Source organism: Diadema antillarum, unplaced genomic scaffold (assembly GCF_040938485.1).
Source record: "Diadema antillarum isolate AM-2024a unplaced genomic scaffold, OU_Dant_1.0 seq00001273_RagTag, whole genome shotgun sequence".
In the NCBI taxonomy this organism is placed as follows: Eukaryota; Metazoa; Echinodermata; class Echinoidea; order Diadematoida; family Diadematidae; genus Diadema; species Diadema antillarum.
In genome coordinates this window covers 103,023-129,013 of record NW_027272054.1, presented here as the reverse complement: position 1 = coordinate 129,013, position 25,991 = coordinate 103,023, and the positions used below count along the sequence as shown (strand labels likewise).

The 25,991-nt window shown below is 39.6% G+C and overlaps 1 protein-coding gene across 1 annotated transcript; it reads left to right on the top strand.

Moving 5' to 3' along the window:
- The first annotated feature begins 542 nt into the window (after nt 1–542).
- Nucleotides 543–25,759, top strand: LOC139745518 (thioredoxin-like). Its single transcript, XM_071655908.1, has 5 exons — nt 543–686; nt 7,247–7,345; nt 18,992–19,051; nt 22,957–23,022; nt 23,406–25,759. The coding sequence occupies exons 1-5, from the start codon at nt 657–659 to the stop codon at nt 23,469–23,471; spliced, it is 321 nt and encodes a 106-aa protein (XP_071512009.1). The 5' UTR covers nt 543–656; the 3' UTR covers nt 23,472–25,759.
- Nucleotides 25,760–25,991: the final 232 nt, after the last annotated feature.

Genomic DNA, 25,991 nt, shown 5'->3' with positions numbered 1-25,991 from the left:
TGAACGCTAGTTGGCGCACTCCTCGCCAGCAGCATGTACAAGTACAGTAAGCACTATTTGGGCACCCGTCCCGCTTCATCATGAATATTCATCAGGCAGTAAGATACTGTACTAGTAAATGGCAGAACGCTGGATACGTGCAAAACGTATGGCCGGGAAATGTAAAAATCTCGAAAAATTGCATCAACGGGGAATGTTAAAACGTCTCGCCGGGAGATGGAAAAATGTTCAGTTTTGCCGAGAAATGTAAAAACGCTGCCGGGAAATGAAAAAAATATGTATTTCAACGGTATTACGGATACATGTAGATGATGAATATTCATGATGAAGCGGGACGGGTGCCCAGATAGTGCTTACCCACCGTGCGGATTAGGAGGCCGCCGCCGCCCCGACGATAACGAGCGAGCTATTAACCCATTCCATACGGGAACCTGGTGGCCTGTGTATTTAGTCTATGGGTATTTCAGAATTCAGCATGGAATGGGTTAAAAGCGAGCTAGAGTCGAGAGACGACACAGCATTATATCTAGCTAGCTAGCTACAAGTTAGCAGTTAGTACATGTTGCTCACTGGAGGCCTGACAGCTGAATTTGTCTCTTTCTTGACAGTTGTGGAATCCTGAACCTAAAAAACTGCCAAACCACCTGACATCAGTCATGACTGAACCAGAGCTTATTAAAACGATGGTAAGCAGCTAGTAAAAGCAGCAAATCTTTCTCAGGCCTAGCGCCTTGCTGTGAATTGTAATCTCGTAGTCGTACTAAGTCGTAGCATTCACTTTTTCGCACGTGTGACGGAAATTTCCCCTGCCTGGCCTGGGGCCCTAACTGCGACCAGCCCAAACCGCACAGTATAACCATGGAGCTACGTTTATCCATGGAGCTACATTTAATATACCATGATCCATTGGTATACTTGTTAAGTACAATGTAGTGTACAAGGAGCGCTCCGGGTTACTGGGGCCCATGGCCCCAGCCATTGCAGGAGTGGAGAGTGGCCTTGTCATCATTGTATGTACAAATTTTAGTGCAGCGTCATGCCTTGACCGAAAGATAGGTCTGTATCTGTCCGTTGGGGAATGTCAGTCCGGGAAACCCGCTCATGAGGACCGCTCCCGCGTACGAGGACTGCCCCGCCTCATGAGGACCGCCCCCATGCCTCATGAGGCCCCCCTATTCATTTCTATTCATCTCACATCTGACGTATATATATAATTGTCGCAACTTTGCACGGTGATTTTTTGTTACACACACATGTCCACTATCCATGATGAAAAGAAGAAAAAATCCTATCTGTTTTTTTTTTCCAAAAATCGAGTTTTAATCAACCGATGCAGAGCGCCCATTAAAACACACGTGTTTTAATGGGCATTTTAACTGCATCATGAGGACCGCCCCCATGCCTCATGAGGCCCAGGGGGAACGCCTCATGAGGCCCCCCTTTTCATTTCTATTCGTCTCACATCTGACGTATAAATTGTCGCAACTTTGCACGGTGATTTTTTGTTACACACACATGTCCACTATCCATGATGAAAAGAAAAAATCCTATCTGTTTTTTTTTTTTCAAAAATCGAGTTTTAATCAACCGATGCAGAGCGCCCATTAAAACACACGTGTTTTAACTCTGCATCGGTTGATTAAAACTTGACTTTTGAAAAAAAAACCGATAGGATTTTTTCTTCTTTTCATCATGTATAGTGGACATGTGTGTGTAACAAAAAATCACTGTGCAAAGTTGCGACAATTTATACGTCAGATGTGAGATTAATAGAAATGAAAAGGGGGGCCTCATGAGGCGTTCCCCCCGGGCCTCATGAGGCATGGGGGCGGTCCTTATGAGGCGGGGCAGTCCTCGTACACGGGAGCGGTCCTCATGAGCGGGTTTCCCGGACCGATGTTCCGCGGAGACTGTGTTTGGCTTCACGGATCCCCTCCGTGACAGCGTTAAATGGCAAAATATAAAAGAGTCCTCCGGACAGACGGATCTTTCTGTCTACGTCATGCCATGCATGCATGATGCCTATTTTGGTCTCTTTTTGGACTTTGGTGCATGTCTGCATCGAACAAAGTCTGTTAGGCCATGGGCCTGGCGTCAGGTATCAGGGGTCTGCGGCGATAACATTTAATTTTAATTTAATTTAACGTTAGATTCTACTCTAGCCGTCCAGGGCTATCCTCGGTTTTAACACTAGGGCCCGTAGGGGGATGAATTGTAACACAGTTGCCTAGAATCTTTTTAGGCTTCTCTTAGCAATAGCATTGCATAAACAACATTTGTCTAACATAACATTAACAATTAAACTAGCCTTCATCATAAGAAAATCAGATTTTCACCGAACCATGAAATGAGATCAATTATCCGTAGATTGATATATAACATACACATAAACAGCAGGCCTCGAAATTCGCCAGTTTTAGGGACAGGCAATTTTTGGTTTTAGGGGCACTCTCTCTCACAATTTTTTAAGGGCAGCAAGGAACAGTTGCAGTAAGCATGGTAATTCTTTGAGAGAGGCATTGCGGCAAGTAGATGGGGCATTGCAGCAAATTGCCTTTTGCCTCCCGGGTAATTCGAGGCCTGAAACAGTGTTTAAATCAGCCCATCTTTTCATTTTCTTGGAAAAATCTCGCATTTTAATAACTTTTCGCATACACGTAGGCCTGTCGTAGCGGTGGCTTCGATTCGCCCATCATCATATTCATAACTTAAGTAGAGAGCTCGCTAGCGCCGAGCCAGCGCCTGGCCGCCGCGGGCAGTCGTAAATCACACAACACCTATAGCGACTCCCGTGGGAGCAACCGCGAAGCTCTCCACGGGGCTGCGCGATCGGGCAGCCAATTTCACTGAAACAGGCATTGCAAGGTCCATTTCGTGTACCGTTCTTACCACATGGGCTTGCTTGGGGTCGATAAATCTTCCTTTCAAAAAATCAGAAAACACTTCAATTTTGAAAAAAGTTAAGTTTCGACACTGCCATATTTTGCGCAATGTGGATTAAGTACAAAATACACCAAGGTCACGACAAATAAGTGCAAAATTTCGACTTAGCGTGCTAACAGATCGTCCTCCTCGGGCTACCTTAGTGGTTCGTAGTAGACTCAAACCAACGTATAAGGAAGGCAAAAGTAGTTCAGGTTTGTGATTCGAACATGTCGTTTGACATAGGGCTGTATTACTTTTGAAAAGAATGATATCAATGCACCCTGTCATAACTGCTACAGCTGGCGATCATCGCGAAGAGTTGAGCACTGTGTGTGTAGAAAACGATGTACTTGAGCGACAGTATACAAATGACGCACAGGTCTGAGTGCGTCAGTCGGAATTGTGTGCATAAGGTAACTATGGAATGCTTAACCCACGAGGCGAAGCCGAGTGGGTTTAGGCTAAATTCCATAGTTACCGCATGCACACTATATTCCGACTGACGCACGAAAAGACATGTGCGTCATTTGATTTATAGAATGGGTAATTTTCTTGTCAAAAACCCAGTTTTCTATCGTGTTACCAGATGACAAAATTACTGGATGCATTACCTTTTGGCTTTCCGTAAAGGGCATGCATACCCGTACTTACCGTTTTTACTGGATGCATGGCCAGCCATGCATAAGTTTTTACTGGATGCATGGCCAAGCTGAGTGCGCGAACGCTTGCTTTAGTGCGCGAACCTTTGTTACAAGTACGCGTACTCTTGCTAAGTGCGCGATAACATGTTTACCACTGTGACTCAGCGTGCAGCCAGTAAAAATGAACACATAGCTGTCGACCAATCAGATCGCAGGATTCTCGCTACCCATTCTATAACACCATCTAGTGCTCAATGACGATAGCTAATTAGACTATCATCACAGAACTCAATACCACAGGATGCGTTCAAGCGCTCTAAAGTGAACGAGAGCGAACTGAACCAAAGCGTACCATACCGAGCTGTGCCAGATTTCAGTCCGGGAAACCCGCTCATGAGGACTGCTCCCCTGTACGAGGACTGCCCCGCCTCATGAGGATTGCCCGCACGCCTCATGAGGCCCCCGGGGGAATGCCTCAAGAGGACCCCTATTCACTTCTTATTCATCTCACATCTGACATATAAATTGTCGCAACTTTGCACGGTGATTTTTTGTTACACACACATGTCCACTATCCGTGATGAAAAGAAGAAAAAATCCTGTCTGTTTTTTTCTTCAAAAATCGAGTTTTATTCAACCGATGCAGAGCGCCCATCAAAACACGGGCGCCAGCGTGTTCGCACTATGCAAGACTGCCGCACCTAGCGGCCTGATCCGACTAAATATTTTTGGTGCTTTTTTCTGCGGCTCTCACCTCTCCGGGCGCGAATCAGCCTCGTGAAGCTGAAGTCTGACATCTTTTTACACAAATTTGTAACGAGAAAAATAAAATCAGTACTAACCTGATCTTGTGCATATATTCCAAATTACTATTCCACACTGATAGAGTAGGTGGGTACTCCAGTTTCTTGGCAAACTTATCACTTTGTAAGTATGATGGGTTCACTTTCTTTGTCAATTCCGTCGTCTGCTAAACTTTGGGCGCTTTTTCTGGAATCCCGCGACGAGACGTCACATCACATCACGCATCCCCATTAGCACATACAGACAGCGCGCAAGCTGTGAGATTTTCAGAGCGAGCTTGCGCACGCACCAAAGGATACTGCATCTCCCGGTGCGTGCGCAAGCTCGCTCTGATAATCTCTCAGCTTGCGCGCTGTCTGATGTGCTGGATGCGTGATGTGATGTGACGTCGCACCGCTTGATGATTCCAGGAAACCGCCAAAACTGGCCAAAGGTTAGCGGACGGCGCGGAATTGACGAAGGAAATGAACTCGTTAGTTTGCTCAGAAACTGGAGTACCCACCTACTCTATCAGTGTGGAATAGTAATTTGGAATATATATATGCACAAGATCAGGTTAGTACTGATTTTATTTTTCTCGTTTCACGGGGGAGCGGTCCTCATGAGCGGGATTCCCGGACTGATTTGAAGCGTTCTTCGAGAGCTTAGTTGAGAAAGCATACCTCACAAGATATTTTTAGAGAAGGCCATGCATTTTTATAGCAAGAATGTCATTCACCTGGTGCTTGAACTACAATTTTACTTATGTGTACTTTGTACAGCTGGCCTGAACTGACGAAGTCGAGAATGATGTCCTTGCATACAAGTATAGTGATGTATGCGCATGCTTTACAGCGAACTTTTGGTTTACTTTTGGTATGCTTACGGAGCACATCAGGAAGTGGTCCACTTTTGGCTCGGTACAGTACAGTACGGTACACTTTAGGAGCATTCGAGTGCTCCTCTGGCGCAGGTACTGTACGTTACATTAGTTTAAGGAGAACGCTCAAACGCACCCATACACTGTAATAGGCCCAAATTCACGAAGGTGGTACAAATGAAACCATGGTTTAAACAATGGACAAAAACCATGGAGCGCCAAGTGTTGCATGGAATATTTCGTTACGAAATTAGTCATTTCATGAATGAAATGATAATTTTATAAGGAAATGACAACATTGTTTAACTAAATGAACATTTCGTCCATGAACTGATATTTTCGTTAACGAAACGGTCATTTTGTCAACGAAATGACCAATTTTGTAATGAATTATTCCGTGCTACAGTTAGCGCTCCGTGATTTTTGTCCATGGTTTAAACCGTGTTTTCTTTTGTACATGTACGTTTACCACCTTTGTGAATTCGGGCCATAGTGATTAGTGTAGACATCTTGTCACTTCATCTCCGACTTATTTATCTTAGAATCTAATTTGAAATGTTTATGACCATTTAAGAATGCATAAACCAGCTATTAAACATTTCAATCACAAAAGATTTTTGGTGAAAATATAGGTAACCATGGTAACTGTCTATCAATAAACAAATATTAATTGGTATCGCTCCTTGGGATGAGTGGTGATTTGTGACCTTGAACTTGGCAACGTTTTGAAAATATCCAACTTTGAGGGCACCCTACAAAGAAATGATGCATACTTTTTGGCTGGATTAGTATGGTACGGTAGGTCTGTAGAGCAAGTGAGAGTCGTTAGAATCTAATGCATATAATTATATTGGCTTCTAAGCTATTTAAGTTTTGAAGTTTATCAGCTTCCAAACAAGCACCCAAAAGCATTAATTGTGACGCAGCTTATAACACCATTTTCAGTGACCTCGTATAACAGATTGTAAGATCCGGGCCATAATACATGTATGTGCATGTTGAAAATGAGCGCTGCAACTCGTCTAACTTGGCTGCAGCAGTCAATCAAAACAGCAAATTTTATTTAAACTTGGTTGTTTGACCACGCATTGGTTGCTAAGGGAGGCTGTATCTTAGCAACTGTATGACCTTATGGCAAAATATTTCAGCATGTTCTGTCAGACACTTGGGGGAACATTTGGTGCCAATTTAGAGAAAGTTGAAGTGGGGCGGGCTGACAGCATTGGTTGATTTGACATGGATTGACCCGTAAACTTTTAGCTCCAACTGTAACCGCATGATACGTCGCTGTAAGTCACAGTTCTTCAAATCTGTCCCACTAAAAACTTTCAGGAGAAAACCAAAGCCAAAATATGAATGTGAACTGAGTGAATGCAGCAGTATCAGTAGGCCTACTGATGTGTTCTACCGTATGTAATGTTGTAATGTTGCTTTCACTCAATCCATACTGGCGCTATGGTTTCTATACAATGTCTGAAAATTTGTGCTTTTACTTTACAGTGAGTCTTTTGTTGTTTTTTGTAATGGCAATAGTCATCATCCTTTTCATGTGACTGATGTTTTGCTCAACATCAAATTCATCATACAGTCTGTATCTTTCATTCCAAAAGTCTTTCATCTCATATACAGTGCACTCCCGTGATAGTGAACACGGTTATAAGGAAATTGCAGTTTAATGTACAGTGAAATAAAAATTCAGGCCGCAGCATCATCCTGTCTATGTTATTTATTGTTTATTTGTTCGGCTTTATATCGAAATCGGTATAATGAAAGAAACTTGCTGGTCCCGAGGACTTCGTTATAATGGGAGTCCACTGTATCTCAAATTCGCAAAAATCTGTATTGTACTCGTTTTATTTAAATTGTTCAACCCTTTGTATACATCAAGGATATCATGTTATTTATACTGACCTAAACCACAATCACAATTTAATGAATCTACTGGACTTCCTTGTTCAAGCACAAAGTAGGAATGTGATTTTCTTAGAATAGATATTCTTTTTATATGTCTTGACAGGAAGCCTTTCAGACATTGCTGAAGGATAATCCCCGTGTTGTAGTAGATTTCTTCGCTGATTGGTGTGGACCGTGCAAAATGATTTCTCCAAAGTTCAAGGTGAGTAGTTTAGTGAGTTACGTGTGTCTTGCATCTAGACCATTGTTATGTGACTTGATACATATTTGACAATGTACTACAGTATGACCTGATACAGGTGACTTATCCTTGAAGGTAAAACATACTTTCTGTATGCTTCCAGAAATTGTAGATTTTTGTTCAAGAATGGACATACACTTGTATTCTATATGCATAATGAACACATTTTCAGTTGGGTTGTGACAAAACTGCAAAATATTAATAGCCAAAAAGGTTTGCCAGCAGTATTACAATCGTAAAACATTATTTAGCATGCCGGACCTTGGCTACCATCCCAGAGTTACAGCATTGTGTAGCACCATCTTGTGTCCATTATCATGTCAGTTGTGCAATGTTGTCATGTTGACTATTTTCTCGTCATCAGAACCATCATAAACCAGCGTGACATTATTTAACAATCCAAATGCTAATTTTACGTCCATGTCAACTTGTGTAATGTAATCATAATGATAATGCAAATTTCCCTTTTTTTTTCTTGGAGTAACTATTCAAGAACCTACAAATGACGCACAGGTCTGAGTGCGTCAGTTGGAATTGTGTGCATAAGGTAACTTTTGAATGTCTAACACACGAGGCGAAGCCGAGTGGGTTTAGGCTAAATTCCATAGTTGCAGCATGCACACTCATTCCAACTGACGCATGAAAAGACATGTGCGTCATAGAAGAGGAGGTGATCAATAAAATGCAAGAGGAGACATTAAACCATGAATAGTTACCTTTGGGATCAAATTAGAAATTATTACTTCAAAACTTTTAAACATGCACAAGACTTCTATGTTATATTTGTTCACGATTGTTACTTTTATAATAATTTATAAACTTTTGCTATGGCAGAAGGTTTAATTGCAACAAATGCTACATACAGACAGATGTTTTTAAGTGACAGAATTTTAGGTCTAGATATTGAACTTCCTGTTCTGTAACAATCAATGGTAAGATGTTATGTGAGACACAATTCTGTTTTTGCCTCTTTGGCATTTGTGTTGATATAGTGTTATAATGAAGTAAATCAAAACATTTTCCTTTTTAACCAAGATCATTTCAACCTACACTGTACATGTGTACATAATGTATACTACAGTGGAAACTCGATATAACGAGATGGTCGGGACCGAGTCATTTTCCTCGTTATAGCCGATATCTCGTTATATCAGTAGGCATAAAAAAAGCATAACATAAAGACATTAATTTGCACATGTGGGACTACCCATCATATTTCAATCAATACTGATAACTTTATATTGTGTGTGAGGGAATTACTCACCTTTATGGGTAAGGAGATGTTTTCGCCAAGGAAATCCAATATCAATAATGGGTTTCTTATTAATTGTAGATGTTTGAATTTGTAAATTTATATAGCTTGCGATTGTATCATGCAAGATCGTCTGTGGATTGGTATGTGGTTATAGTATGGGTGTGTGTTGTATGGAAAGCTTGAATATGGTCTGCACAATGCTGTGTGTGTACAAATGTATGTGACACATTCTGTATGTACATTATGACTGCGTGTGTGTGAAGATGGGGAATTCCCTACGTAGAAAGCCAATCACAGCATCAGATTGCCTCACACCTGCTAAACGTCATGATGATGTCATGTATACATGGCCGTCCCACCACATTTTCTGCATGTATCAGTATGCGCGCACACACACACACTACACGTACAATATGCAGTGCTAGCTGGAGTGCACTGAAGAAAATAATTATGTGTGTACAAGACAGTTTTCGGCGCATCAAGCTTTACAATCTCGGAAGATGATAGCACAGGCGAAGTAAAGCTTTACCGAATACATTTTGCTTTACCTCGCTATAGCAGGTTTGATTGGCTTTGTTTTTCTTTGTTTGGAAGTCACAAAATTTATCTCGTTATAGCAGTTATTTCGTTATAGCCGATCTCGCTATAAGAGTAGCATTTTACATAGACTTGTGTGTAGGAAATTTGGGACCGGGAAAATTTCCTCGTTATAACCGATATCTCGTTATAGCAGTGTTCGTTATACCGAGTTTCCCCTGTATTAAAAGCACACTTTAAACATACACTATTGCGTATCCAGGCTTGCGATTCTGTACAACTGTGAGAGGATGTGACATAAAAAATACTGCTTTGTGCCTTTGTACCAAGCTTGTCTCTTGACAGCAGAGTACATGTATTAAAGCTAGAGGGCTCCATAGCCTTTAGATGGCATATTAAACCCCTGTGGCATTATGCTAACAGTTCATTAGTGGACTTTGCCATGCCACACATACAATTGTAAATAAGGCCTTGAGCCACTTTGACGACACCTGATAGCTCTGAGTTGACTATCAGTTAATAATCAGAAATAAAAAAAGTACTAATTTTGTCATGGCAAGGCACTTTGGCATGATTTGCAGGATTTCGTAATGACCCTGATAGTGCATGTGCCACACAAGTATAACTACATGTACATCGCCTGCCAATATAATTTGTAAAACACAAAACAATAGACTTTATTTTCTAGCCTTTCCAGTCGCAGCGGATGACTATCATTAACTCCCCCAAAACCCACGAAACGTTTTGAATTTTCAAACGTCATTGAGGCGCTCCAAATTGGGCGTTATCATTTTCACCAAAATTTTACCTTCTCATATCTCCGCTATACACTGACCAAAATCACTCAAACTTTCAGTATAGATGGTTTCTATCCACATATGAAAAATCACAAGAAAAGATTTAGCATTTTTAAAATTATTCAACATTTCATGTTTTGCTGTCTCGGAAAACTACTCTCCAATTATTTCCAGACACATCTGCTGGCACCACTAAATATTTATGAAACTTAACATATTCTGTAATTCATAAGACATGTCATGATGTGCCGTCATTAGCAAAGAGCGTACAACCCTAAGAAGGTCTACTCGCGCGATTCTACACGTAAAAAGGTGTAGTACCCTATGGAGCCCAACGGCGGCCATTTTAAGAAGCAAACCGCTGGATCATCGCGAATGTCTAATACAAAGGTACGTGACCTACAGGGATGCCAAGCTCAAAAAAATTGTATGAGTAAGATTTGCCTGACCCAATGTCTCGGTGCGCTCATGTGCGCAATGCGAGTGAGGGTTTGGGAGGGGTCACATAGGGAGCTTTTTCAGTTTTTAGCTCTTAATGGTGCGATCAGATACACACTTAAAGTGACTATTTTTTACCTACTTTGAAAGACAAAAGGGAAATATACCTTCAATTGCAACTATCACTTTAATCCTTTGAGCTAGGTTCATTATTGATAGGCCCAAGTTGCATACTTCACCCAATGCGTGAGAAAAATGGGTGCTATGCGTGAGATCGTGAGACGGACCTTAAATGCTTGAGTCTCGCGTGGAATGCATGAGACTTGGTAGCTCTGGACCTATAGAGTGAATTCTGCCTCCCCTTCATTTTCTTCCTTTTAAGGGGGCAAACAGCGGTACAGCTTTACCATTCAGAAGCGTCATTTATGCCTAAGGCTGGACAAAAATGAAGAAATGTCCTTTATTTTCGAATCTGTAGTCCCTCAAAATTCGAGCTAAAAGTACAGTAACTGTATACTGAAACGTCTTTCTCTCTCCCTCTCTCTCTCTCTTTCGCCCCTGTCCTTTTGGTCTTTAAAACATCTTTTGGAGGGAGGGGGAACGTGTCCCCTGGATTTTTTTTCTTCTTGTATTTCTGTCCTGTATTTTGTCATGATGATCTGCAATGCGGACACTACACTTTAATAAGCTTGAACAACTTTCCTGATCTCAAATATCATACCTTCAGTTTACTCGCGTCCCAATATATCTGATTCAAACTCAAAGTATCTTTCCGAGATACATGTACGAGACGACGTGTAGAAGTCTACATACATGTACGCAGGCCTGCATGTACGCCCAACCGGCTTTTACCGTCCCGACTGCCTCCGCAACGCAGCGGCCATAGAGTTACTAGCTAGGCAGCGGTGGCGGGCCGGAGCAAGTGGTCGCAAGCCATGCTAAAAATGCCAGGCCTGTCGGACGGCTGCGAACATTGCCATCTCTCTCGCTCTGCATTCATGCCCGCATGCTCATTTGAAGCAAAATGGCGCCGGAAGTGCTCCAAAGCGAGCGCGGCGTACGCGTTGAGAACGTACATACAGAACCTACATCGTCTTGCGTATGGCCTACTGCCTAACGTCGTCTGCTGCGAAGAGATCTTATGCGTGCATGCACTGCTGGAGTGTAGCAGCACGGTCGATAGCATACAGCTCTATGGGGCATTCACATCACGTATAAACACCCAACGTGCCCTTTCCAATGTGGCCTTGGTGCCTCTCTGACTGACCTAAGTGCCCTGGCCTCTTGGAAAAAGTGCCCTTTTCCAAATGGCCTTGCCCCTCCAAATTCCTATTTCGATGCCTGTATGATATTGCACCAAAGGTGGGCATCACAATATGGTTAAATTTTGATTCTGAAAATGCATCCTTAGGCTCCCTCCCCAGCCCCTTCAGTCCACCTCTTATACTCTCTAACTCTTTATGTGCCACGTTCGCACGTCCGACTCAGTTGACGGCGTGCCAACTTCGCATTCTGCTCAACAAACAAAGCCGCCAAAACCGATCGATAAATCGGCTAATCACTGCTAATCCCGCGGCACAATGAAAGCGTGTCTCATGCTTTTGTTCTCTCATACGGCTTGCATTCTTTGTGGTGATTACTATCAAACTGTGTTCCCATCGAACTGTGTTCCCAACTAGATTTACTCGTACATTTAAGTTACAGTCACGGTTTTATGTGCAAAAGTCATGCCTTTACAGTAATGTAGCAAGTGGTCATTCAAAAGAACATAGATTTGTCAAACAATTTATATCGAAACAAAGCTTGGCATTCCTCTTTAGCTTTGCTTGCTATTATGTCTATCTTAACAGAAATTTGTAGAAGTTGTGCAAATTGGAATAACAGAATTCTTTCTCAAAGCATGACTACCTTCCTGTCTCAGAATAAGGTGACACACAGGGGGTTTCCACCGTGGCACATAAAGAGTTAAAAAAATATCAGATCGAGTGAAAATATTTACTCTTAAAGGAGTGAATACAAAAAAAAAGAGTGAATTTTGAGTGAAAATGTTACTTTCACTCGTCATAGAGTGACCTCAGGGATCACTCCAAAATCTTGAAGTGATTCCTGAGTTCACTACAAAATGAGTGAATATGAACATTTTCACTCAAAATTCACTCCAGTTTCACTCTAAATTCACTTTTTTTTTGTAGTGGTATTCACCCCTCTAAGAGTGAATATTTTCACTTTTTTTTATAATAGAGAGTACAATGAAGAGGCTCATAAAATGACAATCTTGAATAAAGAGGTCACAAATACAGTAATAACAAATTTAGCCGGGCATTTCCACGGTAACTCACGTTACATTTTGAACTCAAAATTAGGTCGTTGAGATCAATATCCTTAAAACCTAATTAGTGATATGAGTTACTACATGTGAATGAGTATCATGCACCTCCATCCTACCTCACAGCAACATTACATCCACAGACTCTTATGAGAACTATGACAAAAAACACTACAAATGTCGGTAACTCACGTTACATGATCTGGACATGCAAAAATTTGGCATGTCTTATATTCAAAAGTTTCCTCAAACAAGAAACAGAGAGACTATAAAGTCTATTGTGTCAAAGTCATGGACTAACAACATACATCACCGACTATGGTAAAAATTCAAATTGTCTTACATTCTCCAGGTATCGTCATGTGAAGCGGTAACTCACGTTACGGTAACTCACGTTACAGTTTGTCCACATGATCACAAGACAATTTTTTGTCTTGATAATCCAAAGAAAACTTACCAAGACAACTTTTTTTCACAAACAAACTCCATGAATAAAGAATCTAAATTGATTTGAACATTGATCTGACAGTAATTAATCCCATTTTATCCATGAGATTACCAAAAGGCAGGAAACTTTACATTTAGAATACCAACTTGAAGATAAATTTCATTTTTAATTGAGTCGTTTTCCAAGCTTTCATTTGTACTGAGACAAAAATTGTATTCAACAAAATGATATGAAACAGAGTCTATTTCATTTAATTACACTCTTTTCCAGTTAACAAATGCATCAGAAATTGAGGATTTAATTGAGAATTTGATTTGATTGTTTTTTTATTTTACTAGATTTAAATGGATTTCAGGCTATCTAGATAAAACAAGTCATCCATAAACTATTCCATTTAATACACTGAGTCACGAGACCAGAGACCTGTACATGTAGTCTGTGGAGAGTTTAAAGGTTCAGAAATGAATATTTCAATAAATCTTTTAACTTTTAAACAATGCAATTTATATTCCAATTATTTGATAATTGTTTGAATTACTCAATAATCAATTGTTTGTATGTTTGATTTGTTTACAAATTCTTATACTCAACTGGTACAGAAATTAGACTTGAATTACAGAAACTGCAGATAAATTTTAGTTATCTGCTACCAGTATTGATCAGTTTAATAAAACATGTTCATAAATGTTAAAGCCTTAAAAAACAATGGCTTTGGTCTATGAAATGTCAAGTAGCCATTATTTAAATTGTACATGTATACACGTAAAAAGTATACCAGTATTTTCTAGAGTAATCAAGCAGACTGAAGCAGTAAATTCAAATGAAAAACATGAATAGTAAATATTTTGTGATCAGGAGGCTAACTATTAATATCACAAAATGTTGATAGTTTGCTTTAAGGTACATGACTGTCCAGCTCTTAAAGAAAATGTCTGATAATGAGGTTTACATTCAACAAGTTTTTGGTAATAGATCAGCATGTAAAGTAGTAGTAAACATGGAAAAGTTTCATTGTAGGATTTTGCAACAATAAAGCTAAAACCTCAGAGTAGAATAGTATAAAACACATAAGCGTGTCAAATTCACAATGTTCAGTTCTCAAAAATCTAAAAAAAAAAAAAAACCAGCAGGAAGCGAGCTCCAATCTTAAAATTCTGTTCACATGTAAATGTTTCAGCCTCATAAACAATGGCTTTGGTCTATACAGGTAGGTATAAACTATGAAATGTCAAATAGTAATCACTTGAATTACAAAAAACAAGAACTTTTCAAGAGTAATCATGCAGTGATTATCCCCATCAGAAGGCTATTAATAGTTATCACAAAATTTTGATAATTTGCTGGAACAAGGTCCATGCAGCTTTAGAGGGAATGTCTTTTAACAACTTTCGTAACAGATCAGTATACATGCACTGTAATATTAAATAGTAAATATGGAACCTGTTGAAGCACATGTGATGAACATGTGTAATTAATACATTGTACATGTAGACCAGTTGGTTTGGTGATAGAGAGAGACCAAGAGAATAACAATCTACTGGAAATAGAATCTTAATACAAGAGTTCAGTAATCATGTACTCATTGGTTACTTACAATCACAACCTTCATATCATTTCTTAGTATTAAAGAAAAATCATGTCGGTAACTCATGTTACATTGTGGTAACTCACGTTACACGGTAACTCACGTTACAATTTTAAGACCTCTGTTATGAGAATTTGAAGCAAAGACTATAAGTCCCATCATATTTCTTGGATGTGTGCTGCATAGTTATTTGATAATCCAAAATACCATGTCTCAGTTGGGCATAGTAAAATTGCTAGGTTAAAAAGTTCATGTTTCGGTAACTCACGTTACAGCAGCTTCTTGAGCTATGTAAGAGCACGCTGATGTCTGAAGTACATATCTTATATCGAGGTCTCCGCTTTATTTACTGCTAGATTAATATATTTTTGATTTGTAAAACCAAACAAAGTTTGATTTGAGCCTCAAATATAAAAAATAATCACAAAGAGCAACAAAAATGCATTTTTAGGGATTTTTAGGTCAAAAAATGCTTTCTGGTTTCAAAAGGTATAAAAATGCACAAAAGGGAACTTTTTAGCTCACCTGAGCCAAAGGCTCAAGTGAGCTATTGCGATCGCCCTTCGTCTGGCGTCCGTCGTGCGTCGTGCGTAAACTTTTTACATTTTCATCTTCTTCTTGAAAACCCCAAGACCGATTTTCATCAAACTTGGCAGGTAGCATCCCTAGGGGGTTAGGAACTCAATTTGTTAAAATGGGCACCATGCCCCACCCAGGGGGCCCCCAGGGGGCCCCAAACCCCCCAAATTAAGGAATCTGTAAAAATCTTCTTCTCTAGAACCAGAAGTGATAGAGCTAAGTTAATACTATGAGTTTATAGTACATTGATGACTGTAGTTTCAAGTTTGTTCACGGCAGAATCAGGGGTGCCCCTCTTGGGACCCAGGGAAGGGGGGTGGGGAGGGGTTCTAATGGGGCCTAAATTGTACATTTTCATCTTCTTCTTGAGAACCCCATGACCCATTTTCACCAAACTTGGCAGGTAGCATCCCTAGGGGGTTAGGAACTCAATTTGTAAAAATGGGCACCATGCCCCACTAAGGGGGCCCCCAGGGGGCCCAAACCCCCCAAAATTAAGGAATCTTTAAAAATCTTCTTCTCTAGAACCAGAAGTGATGGAGCTAAGTTAATACCATGAGTTAGTACATTGATGACTATAGTTTCAAGTTTGTTCATGGGAGAATCAGGGGTGCCCCCCTTGGGGGACCCAGGGGAGGGGGGTGAGGAGGGGTCCTAATGGGGCCTAAATTGTACATGTTATCTTCTTCTTTAGAACCCCATGACCCATTTTCACCAAACTTGGCAGGTAGCATCCCTAAGGGGTTAGGATCTCAATTTGTTAAAATGGGCACCATGCCCCTCCCAGGGGGCCCCCAGGGGGGGCCCAAACCCCCCAAATGAAGGAATCTTTAAAAATCTTCTCTGGAATCAGAAGTTATAGAGCTAAGATAATACTATGAGTGAGTACATTAATGACTGTAGTTTCGAGTTTGTTCATAGGAGATCCAGGGGTGCCCCTCTTGGGGGCAGGGGTGGGGGGGGGGGGTGGTTGGGAAGGTCCAAATGGGGGCCTGAATTGTACATTTTCATCTTCTCTTCCTGAACACCTCATGATGGATTTTCGTCAAACTTGGCAGGTACAGTACCGAGGGGGTCAGGATCTCAATTTATCAAAATGGGCACCATGCCCCACCCAGAGGGCCCCAGGGGGCCCCAATCCCCCCAAATTAAGGAATCTTAAAAAATTTGGGCCCTCATTGTACATTTTCATCTTCTACTTGAGAAAGCCTGGTCAAATTTTGGTAGAGCTGTGAATAATTTAGATTAGTGACTGCGTGAAAGGTGAACTTGCGATACTCAGGTGAGCGCTAGACCCGCGGGTCTCTTGTCTTAAAGGTAAAGTTGGTTTCACACACTTCAAACTATGGCTAACAAAGTAAGATTATCAGTTGTCCTGAAATATGCGGGTAAAATTTTGGTGGTCATGTCGCACAACTCACGGAAATGCCCAGCCACATTTTCCTTACATTTCCTCTCCTTTTTTTGAATTAAAAATTGCAAATATTCCACCAAAATGTGCACCAAATCATATTAATTCTGAAATACAAAAGCTCCCTTGTGTTGGAGGGAGACATCCTCTAAGCCCCCCCCCCCCACCCCCACCCCCTGTCGGTTTCCAACACACGTGCTGACAGAGTGTGAAGACTGACAACGTATAGATCAAGAGGTGACAGATGCCATAATTGTACGGTGTATGTGATTCAGCCAATCACTAGCTGTCCCAGAATCTATTTGGTTAAAAACACTCTAAATATCATTCCACCAAAGTTGACACCGCAAAGATTTTTGAATTCTTGAAAAATCCAAAAGCTCCGTGCTCTGATGGTATAGAGGGGGCAGTGGCGTAGACAAGTCCTCAGATCAGACCTGGTATGATTTGCAGCCAAGAGAGACGATCTCAATGTACAACTGTATTATGGGCAAGAAAGCCGATTAATGTCTGTTCAACGCCCTCCCCCCCCCCCCCACACACACACAGACGTCACGATACAATGTACATCCAAAAATACATGTCCACTTTGCCCAGTAATATTTTTTTTATTCATAGGGCAAACATAATCGACATTTATTAGAATAACAAGAGACGTTGTTTTTAGGGATCCGTATAGTGTGAAAAAAGGTGATGACGACAAAGATCACAAATATGATAAATGAGATAATTTATACCAAGAAGAAGAGTGCCATGGTTGATACGAATTTAAATTTGTATTTATTTCCATGACATGATTCAGCCAAAAGGGCTGTTCCTCATGTCCGTGCATCATAACAATAATAAAAAATAATAATACCATGCACCATTTGGTCCATACAGTAGTAATTTTAGTTCCAATTCAAATTTAAATTCAGATTTTATTTTCACTTTTCAACAATTAATGTACGAAGAACATGTGAAATTTGACATGCGTGTCGCTGAAAACACAGCGACCCGGTCATGATTTATGCAGTGATGATAATATACGTTCATGTCTATGATTATGATCAGTACAAAAAAAAACAAAAAAAAACTAGAAATGTCGCTATGGCGACTGATGCCTCCGCCATAATGCATGATTCTCCCAATAGGCATATAGTACAATGTCTTCACAATGTGTGATCCATGACATTTTCACAGAACTGGCAAAATATTGATATGACAGGTTTGTCAGAAATGTCTTGAACTGGGTTTGCCATAATTTTCTAAGAGTGCAGGTATACATATTTTGGGAATTTTGGGGAAGTTTATGCATCGAGTAATATCAAAGGTATGAAGAAAGAGTGTGATAACGGTACAAAATAATTTTTTTGGGGGGGCATTGAAACCTGGCCTTTGACCCTTAACCTTTGACCTTTGACCTTCTGGCTGGAAATTTCCTGGAGAATCTCCATTAGGTAATGCATGTACTAAGTTTTGAAACTAATAATGCAAGCATTGCATATACAGACTGTACTAGTATACGAGGGAAATAGTAAAATTTTGAGGAGTTGACCTTGACCTTTGACCCCTGACTAGTAACCCATGACCCCTAAATTCCCCAGAGAATCCCTGCCAGACAGTACATGCGTATGTACCAAGTTCCATGAAAATACATTGAACCATTTGCGAGAAAAGTGATATAGCAACATTTTCACCTAACCTTTGACCTTTTGACCTTTGACCTTATGACATGAAACTCTCTCTGGAGAATCTTTACGCAGTAGCACACGTCCACACCAAGTTTTAAGAAAATACCTTCGGGCATTGCATAGATATGGGGGAAATTGCAACATTTGCAGCATTTGACCTTGACCTTTTGACCTTTGACCTCTTGCCAATGTCACCATAATCTATTCAACTACACTTGTAATTGTCCCATCATACATCATCCTTGGACCAAGTTTGGTGAAAGCTGCTTCATCCAGTTTTGAGTTATCGTAGACAGATAAATTTTAGGATTTGACCTTGATCTTTGACCTTTGACCTCTGTCCGATTTCACTGAAAAACTAATCAAGTAATTGTTCCATCATACAGGCACAGCAGGAAATGCAAAATCGTGCATGTGCATATCTACAATGTACATCTACGTCATAGCTTTTGGGCCATTTTAACCAGATTTCCACTATGAGAGAATTCTTGTGGTCATATCTCATCTGTAATCTTTTTAATAATTTATTACATTTTTCCACTCATTTGACTTCTGCAGGAACTAGCGGGCACTTACACCAGTGTGAAGTTCGCAAAAGTGGATGTGGAAGACGCAAGTGTAAGTTCAGCAAGAGATTTAAATCTTTTTGTATTTTGAAATTTGTACAGAACCTGTTCTACACTGTATACACTGTCCAAACTCCCTGGCATAGAAAGCAGGGGTCGAATCATGGTCGTTATCAAATTGCTTCAGCAATTAAGTCTCTTTAAAATGCAGGGGAAACTTGAACAAGAATGTCGGGACCAAGGCATTTTCCCTGTTTTAACCGATATCTTGTTTATATTTGAGTGGACGTGAAAAGTGCATCGATGGGGTTCCCAGCCCATCAGGGAAATTGGGGAAAATTATGTTACTTTTTTTCAGTCATGGAAAAGTCAGGGAATTTTCAGTGGCCCCAAAATAAAAGATAGTCAGTCAGATTGTTTTATTTTGTTGCATACGTGTACATCGTACATGTATCAAAACAATGTTCATTGGATGACTGGCTATGATGTTTTTTTAGTGTAGCCTCTCTGACTGCTCTACAAGTCACTGGCATAGCAGGGGTGGGAGGGGGAGGGGGAATAGTCACCCCTGTCCCCTCCCCCCCCCCCCTCCTAAAAAAAAAGGATAAAATGGAGTGGGGAAAATGGAAAATTGTGTGAATACTGTTTGTATACATGTACATGTAAATAGCCACTCTCTTTCAACTTTTTTTTCTTTTTAAGTAATCTATTGTTCTAATATTCACTCAAAGTGTGCACCAGATTGTTGAATTTCAATTCTGAAATTGCAAAATCTCTTTCATTTGGAAGGGGGATACCCCCCCCCCCCACACACACACACACTCCCTCTGTGTGACCCTTTCACTAGCCTTAGTACACTTTGTAGATTAACAAAAAAAAAGAATACTATTCTGAAGTGCACAAGACTTATGACTTATATTCCAAAAACTTAAAAGTTCCCTCATGTGCAAGTAGGAAATCCCCTTTAATTAACCCTTTAAATAGTACATGTTTTGACCACTTTTTGGACCATTTTTTTGACCAAAAGTTTGTATCAGATCACGTGTGTATTTTGTGTTATTATGCCTCCACCACGAAGTGTTATCGGGGGCATTACGTTTTCAGGTTGACCCTTCTTCCGTTCTTCCATCTGTCCTGTCTGTAATCAATTTTGTGGACGTTGTAACAACAAAAAAAAAGCTAGAGGTATCCGTATGAAACTTGGTATGTACAATGTATGAGTAGGGGAAGTTGTGTCTAGCAACTTTTTTGAGCACACACTCAAAGTTAAAGGTCAAGGTCAAATGCTCAAAATTTTAGTATTTCCTCCATATTCATGCAATGCCCAAAAATATTTTCTTGAAGCTTACTGCTGATACCCAATAAAGATCTAGGGAAAGTTTTGGGCATTAAGGTCAAGGGTCAAAGGTCAGGCCAAGTACAACTGTAGATACAAATTTGTATTTGTTAAAATTTTCCTTTTTTTTCTCCATGTATTGGATATGGTTCAAGGTACATGTACACTGTATCTTCATGGAACTTGGTACACGGTACATGAATTTACTGACAGGCAGTGATTATCTCTGTAATTTCGGGTTGTCTGTCCATCTAGTCCGTCTGTCCATAGTGAATTTTGGGGACAGCATGATTAAAAAAATAAAAAATAACAGGTGAAGTAACAACAGTCAATCCCCTAGGTCTACTTTCCTAGAAACAATATACATGTAGCCATTGATCCAATTAAATCTAGGTTTGTTCATTGTTCCAAATTTCATTTTTGGATTAACGAATCTCCGGAATAACGAACCTTCGGTATAACGCCACAAATGCTCGGATTAGCGAACCCTTTTTCATTTTCAGATTAATGAACCTCTAGGTATGGGGAATTTGTGTGTTTCGGATTAACGAACCTTCGGAATAACAAACCTTCGAAATAACGAACAGCACCCCAAATTTTATACCACCCTGATTTTCAGGTCATTTTCCAGAAGCATCACCTGTGTACATGATTGTGTATGTTTTGTTGTGTGAAGCTGTAGTTTGTTCTTGGTGTAGTTAAGTAAAAGTCGATAGTTGGTTAAAACTGTTTATTTATTTCTTTGTGCAAGAGGCCCCAATATTAAGCTCGGCTTACTGGGGATCTGTCACAATGATTTGCTTGTACCTTTCATGTGCAAAATCAGCCATTAATTATTATGAAATGTGTATATTTCTGAAAGTGATATAGTTACAGAAGATACAGTTAGATACAGAAATAATTAAATTAAATGAAATGAAAAAAAGTCTGGCAAAACCAGAAATGACACACATTTTCTTAACTCTGTGGCAGTTACAGTACATGTAAATGATATTCCTAGCACAAAGATGCAATGCTCAGAGAGGAAGATGGTGCAGTTTGCATGATATGGGACTGTATGCACACCAAGTGCAGCATTGACAAGGTTCAGATGAGCATTTGAAATTTGTGCTCATGAAGCATCGCAGAGTTGTTTTGGTTGAGCTGTTATTAGACCAGGCTTCCATGCATGCTCAAAGTTCTAGTCCAGCCCAGCTGTAGTCCTCTCAGACAAGGCCCTTTACAAGGCACTACATTCAGAAATCTTTATTAAAGGGAAGGTAAACCCAAAGAGCAATGTGGATTGAGTGAAAGCAGCAACATTAGTAGAACACATCAGTAAAAGTTTGAGGAAGATCGGACAATCGATGCAAAAGTTATGAATTTTTAAAGTTTTGTTGTTGGAACCGCTGGATGAGGAGACTACTAGAGGTTATGACGTATGAGAGGACAACAATACAAAGAAAATATAAAGGAAATTACACAAAAATTCATTTTTCTAGCATTATGAAAGAGCACTTGACCAACCGCTTTCAGAAAGCAGGGAGAATAATTGTTACCCTTAATTATGTCAGTATCAAGTTGACAGAATTTGTAATTTTCATGAAAAATTGACTTTTGTAGAATTTTCTTTATATTTTCTTTGTATTGTTGTCCTCTCATACGTCATAACCTCTCGTAGTCTCCTCATCTAGCGGTTCCAACAACAAAACTTTAAAAATTCATAACTTTTGCATCGATTGTCCGATTTTCCTCAAACTTTCACTGATGTGTTCTACTAGTGTTGCTGCTTTCACTCAATCCACATTGCTCTTTGGGTTTATCTTCCCTTTAAGAAACACATTTTTGGTATCGTATTTCATTGACGAAAAAAAAATCTTCTTGCATGTAAGGTGGACCCCTTTGAAAATCATTTCTTTTCTGAAAAGGCTATCCACGCTCTGAATGGAAATGAATAAGTAAGGTGAATAATTCTCTCAGAGACGTTGCCATGTTATCAGTATTAACTGAATCATGATCTATAGCCCCACATGTAGAAATCAATGTGTTTATGTGATGTTTTTTTCATGCCTGCTGATATAACAACATAACAGTTATATCGAGGAAAACTACTTGGTACCGACGTTATATTGAGTTTCCCCTGTGTATTCTAAACATGTAACCGGTGAAGTAGGAACAATACAATTACAATACAATACAATTCAATTATGGTGATCCTATACTTTGTGAATGTTGGTTGTTGATGTACTGTATGTACAGCGCTTTGATCAGGTCCTGTAAAAGCGCTCAATAAGAAATAGTTATTATTATTATTACTATTATTACACACATTCAGTTCAGAACTTCAAAGAAAGTGCGCTCCAATTTCACCTGTCTCTGCTTTAGGTCAACAGAGCAAACACAAAGGCTCTCTCCCAAGCTCGTAAAACCAAAAGATGGGAAGAAAATGAATGTTAACGGTGCTCCCATGAATGGCGTTTTGAATCAGCATTTTGAATCAGCGTAAAAAAAACCCACCAAGTCTGCCATCACTAATTGACCATAAACGCACTCTGACTGTATATTAAGCCAAGTCTTACGGAGGAGACTTCTCTATTTTTTAGAGACTGTTACCAGTTTTCTCTCACTTTTCATTTTTCTAGGAGGTTTCTGAGGATTGCAAAATCAGTGCCATGCCTACATTCCAGTTTTATAAGGATGGAAAACAGGTTAGTTTTTTCTATTCATATTTGTTATAATGAAATATAATATATCAACCTTTTTAGACCTCTGCCTTTTCCACTTGAAGTCAGTGTATGTTTAATGAAATATTCTTCTCACATTTTATGATACCTTGATTATCTCCAAAAAAAAAAAAAAAAAAAAGTTATATCCAGTAGTCAAACACCTTGCAGATTGGTTTTCTTCTTCCAGCAAATAATACTTTGTTTGTCCAAAATGCTGTGTGATGAAATTCTTTTACCACCTGTCATTGGCAAGTTTGCTTTCTCTCTCTCTCTCTCTCTGTTTATTGAGAGCATGTCCTTTACTCGGCTTGAATCAGTTGATGAAAATCGTGACTTCATATTCATCTTTTGCTCTCTGTCTTCAGGTAGCCGAAATGAAGGGTGCCAACGCCGCCAAGCTTGAGGAGGAGTTAAAGAATCTAGCCGGATAAGTCGGACAGTAGAGTTCATCCTGCTGCTCAGTTTTATTCTTATTTTTTGGTCTTTTGAATTCATTTTTGGATTTTGTTTTTATTTTCAAAACTGAAGATGCTCAAGTCACATGTACATAATAAGTACATTCACGGGACACGTACAGAGAAAGTTATGGATATTTATGCCAATGGGGTCTTGTTACCACAAGGTAGGTCCAGAATACTGTCCAATTATATTGAGATTCCTTTGTCTTTCACATAAGAAGAAATTTTGTTGTTTGAGAACATCCAATGACAAATGAAATGTACCAGTTTGGTGAATGCACGGTGTGTTTAGTCTGATGTGATGTGAGTTCCTTAATTTTATTCACATATAACATATAATATCATGTACTCTCTCCCTATATATATATATATACATATATATATGTATATCCATGTCTATCTCTATCTGTGACACTTCTTTACTTGAGATGCATCTGTCAACACAGAATAAATTTCTTCAAGGAAATATGTAACAGTGTTGTGGCAAGACAACAGTCCTTGCAAGCACAGAAATGGGCACAGCAACAAATGCTCCAAGATCTAAGAGTATTCAAACTGCTCCTCATATAAGTGCCTTTGCTATAGAAATATGGCAAGTGTGTAGTCCTACCTTTCTTCTACGTCAAAAACAAGCATGGAAGCAGTGCACATTTAATAGGATGGGTGGCATTTGTCTGCCACCGTTTAAGATTACTCGTTTGTTTATTCATTGCATCATGAAAAAAAAAATACAAACAAAACAATGATTAGCCATCTTCATTGTGTCTTCATTTGTTTGCTGGTGTGTAGTTCATTCCTGAAGTGATTTGTTGTTCTTGTTCATGCAGAGCGCAGAAAGCCATGAATGCCCATTTAGAGTATCTTTCAACCAATGAGATGTCTCTTTACATTCACATTGTTTCTTATTTTAATATTAAAGGGAAGATTGCAGCTTTAGGTGAAAAAGTCCCTGTCCTGAAATTTTTCTTAGCTTGCAATGACATCTCAGTGCTTTTACGTGTGCTGACGGAGCATGTGTTTCATGAATAACGTGACTCTGTACAGGGTAGCTGTGATATGGCATTTCTCCGAAAGACTTTGTAGACTACTGCCTCTCATGCGCAGCCTTGTGTCGAGAAAAGATGGCCCTCGATTTGGACTGGCTCTCAAGTTCACACCTTGTCCCAAATACCTACAATTTTTGTACTAGTATTGTCTCAATTTTCCTGACTACTCAGTGCAATGGTTCATTCAAATGTCCCCAGATCCCACAGAAGACCGTTGACATTGATATATACAGGATTGTGAGAGTTCAGAGTTTTGCCTGATATCAGACTTTTTTAATTTGCCCAAACCCCACTTTACAGACTCTCAAATGCATTGAAATGTTCAGCTTATAGCACTTTTTTTTTTCATAAGTTTCAGAGTTTCTCCGACTTTTTTTCTGCAAGTACTTTCACACTCCTATATATACCATGATCATACATGTTGTATAATACTGTATACACCATACATTTTGCAAGGTTTTCATTTTTTGTGAATTTGGTGAGTCGCGTGCTATTCGTGAATTTAACACCATGCAAAAATATGAACTCTGATTCCGAGACAAAAGTTACGAGGCAGCATACATTTCTTTGTTAATTATAGCACTTCATAGTTGCAAATTAACTACTCGCAAAATTGTCGGGAAATACCCATTTGCAAAAATGGAGACTTGCTAAATTATGGCTTACACAGTATTTTAGTTCAGTGAAGTGCTGATGCAATTCTCTCAGGATATACGGTGTAGGAATATGAATGATATTGTAATTAAATGGAAATTATTCCTTAATTTTCATGGGTATGGTGGTGACAGCATTCTGTCAGATTGATTAGCATTACCTGCTCCATTCAAATACTAGTAGGAGATTGCTCTGTATATCTATAATACTGCCTGTGGTAGGTAAGGTAAAAAATCTACTTGAAAGGTCAGTTATGTTACATAACATTCCACACCTTCTAAAACATGTTCAGGCTTCTAATTTTATCAACTGCTATATTCTGAAAACGGATGCCCTCCAGAGTCCTGTACATTAGAATATCATACAGCTGTAGCTACTTTCTAATGTGGTTACTGTTGAATTCTTCTCTTCTGTGTGAAGACAATCAAAGCAAGAAAGACCCGTAACCCAGCAAGGTACTTTCATAAGATGTGGCTGCCAAGAGTATGTATATCAAAGGCCTGTCTGTTGTATTGTGGCTATGCATGACTAGTAATAATGATAATAAAAATCTTTCTAGAAGATGACGTATGTGATGTGTCTTTGTTCTGTGTTGCAACTATATCCTTCTCTGCACTTTGTTCAAAGGATACAGACATCACCAAGTTCCAGAAAGTCTTAAGGTGTGATTTCACGGAGAACGCGAACGATTTGCAGTAAAATCCAGAATCCAAAATCCAGCATTCGTATATTATAGTCTGCAAAAGATCGCTGACGAACGTAAGGGTTCGGAAGCGTCGTCAATTGTTCGCGA

Excerpts from the sequence above, each read along its gene's own strand:
- LOC139745518 (XM_071655908.1), top strand. The coding sequence starts at position 657 with ATGACTGAACCAGAGCTTATTAAAACGATG. Across the intron at positions 7,346-18,991 it reads TGATTTCTCCAAAGTTCAAG|GAACTAGCGGGCACTTACAC; the intron begins GTGAGTAGTTTA and ends TGACTTCTGCAG. Across the intron at positions 19,052-22,956 it reads TGGATGTGGAAGACGCAAGT|GAGGTTTCTGAGGATTGCAA; the intron begins GTAAGTTCAGCA and ends TCATTTTTCTAG.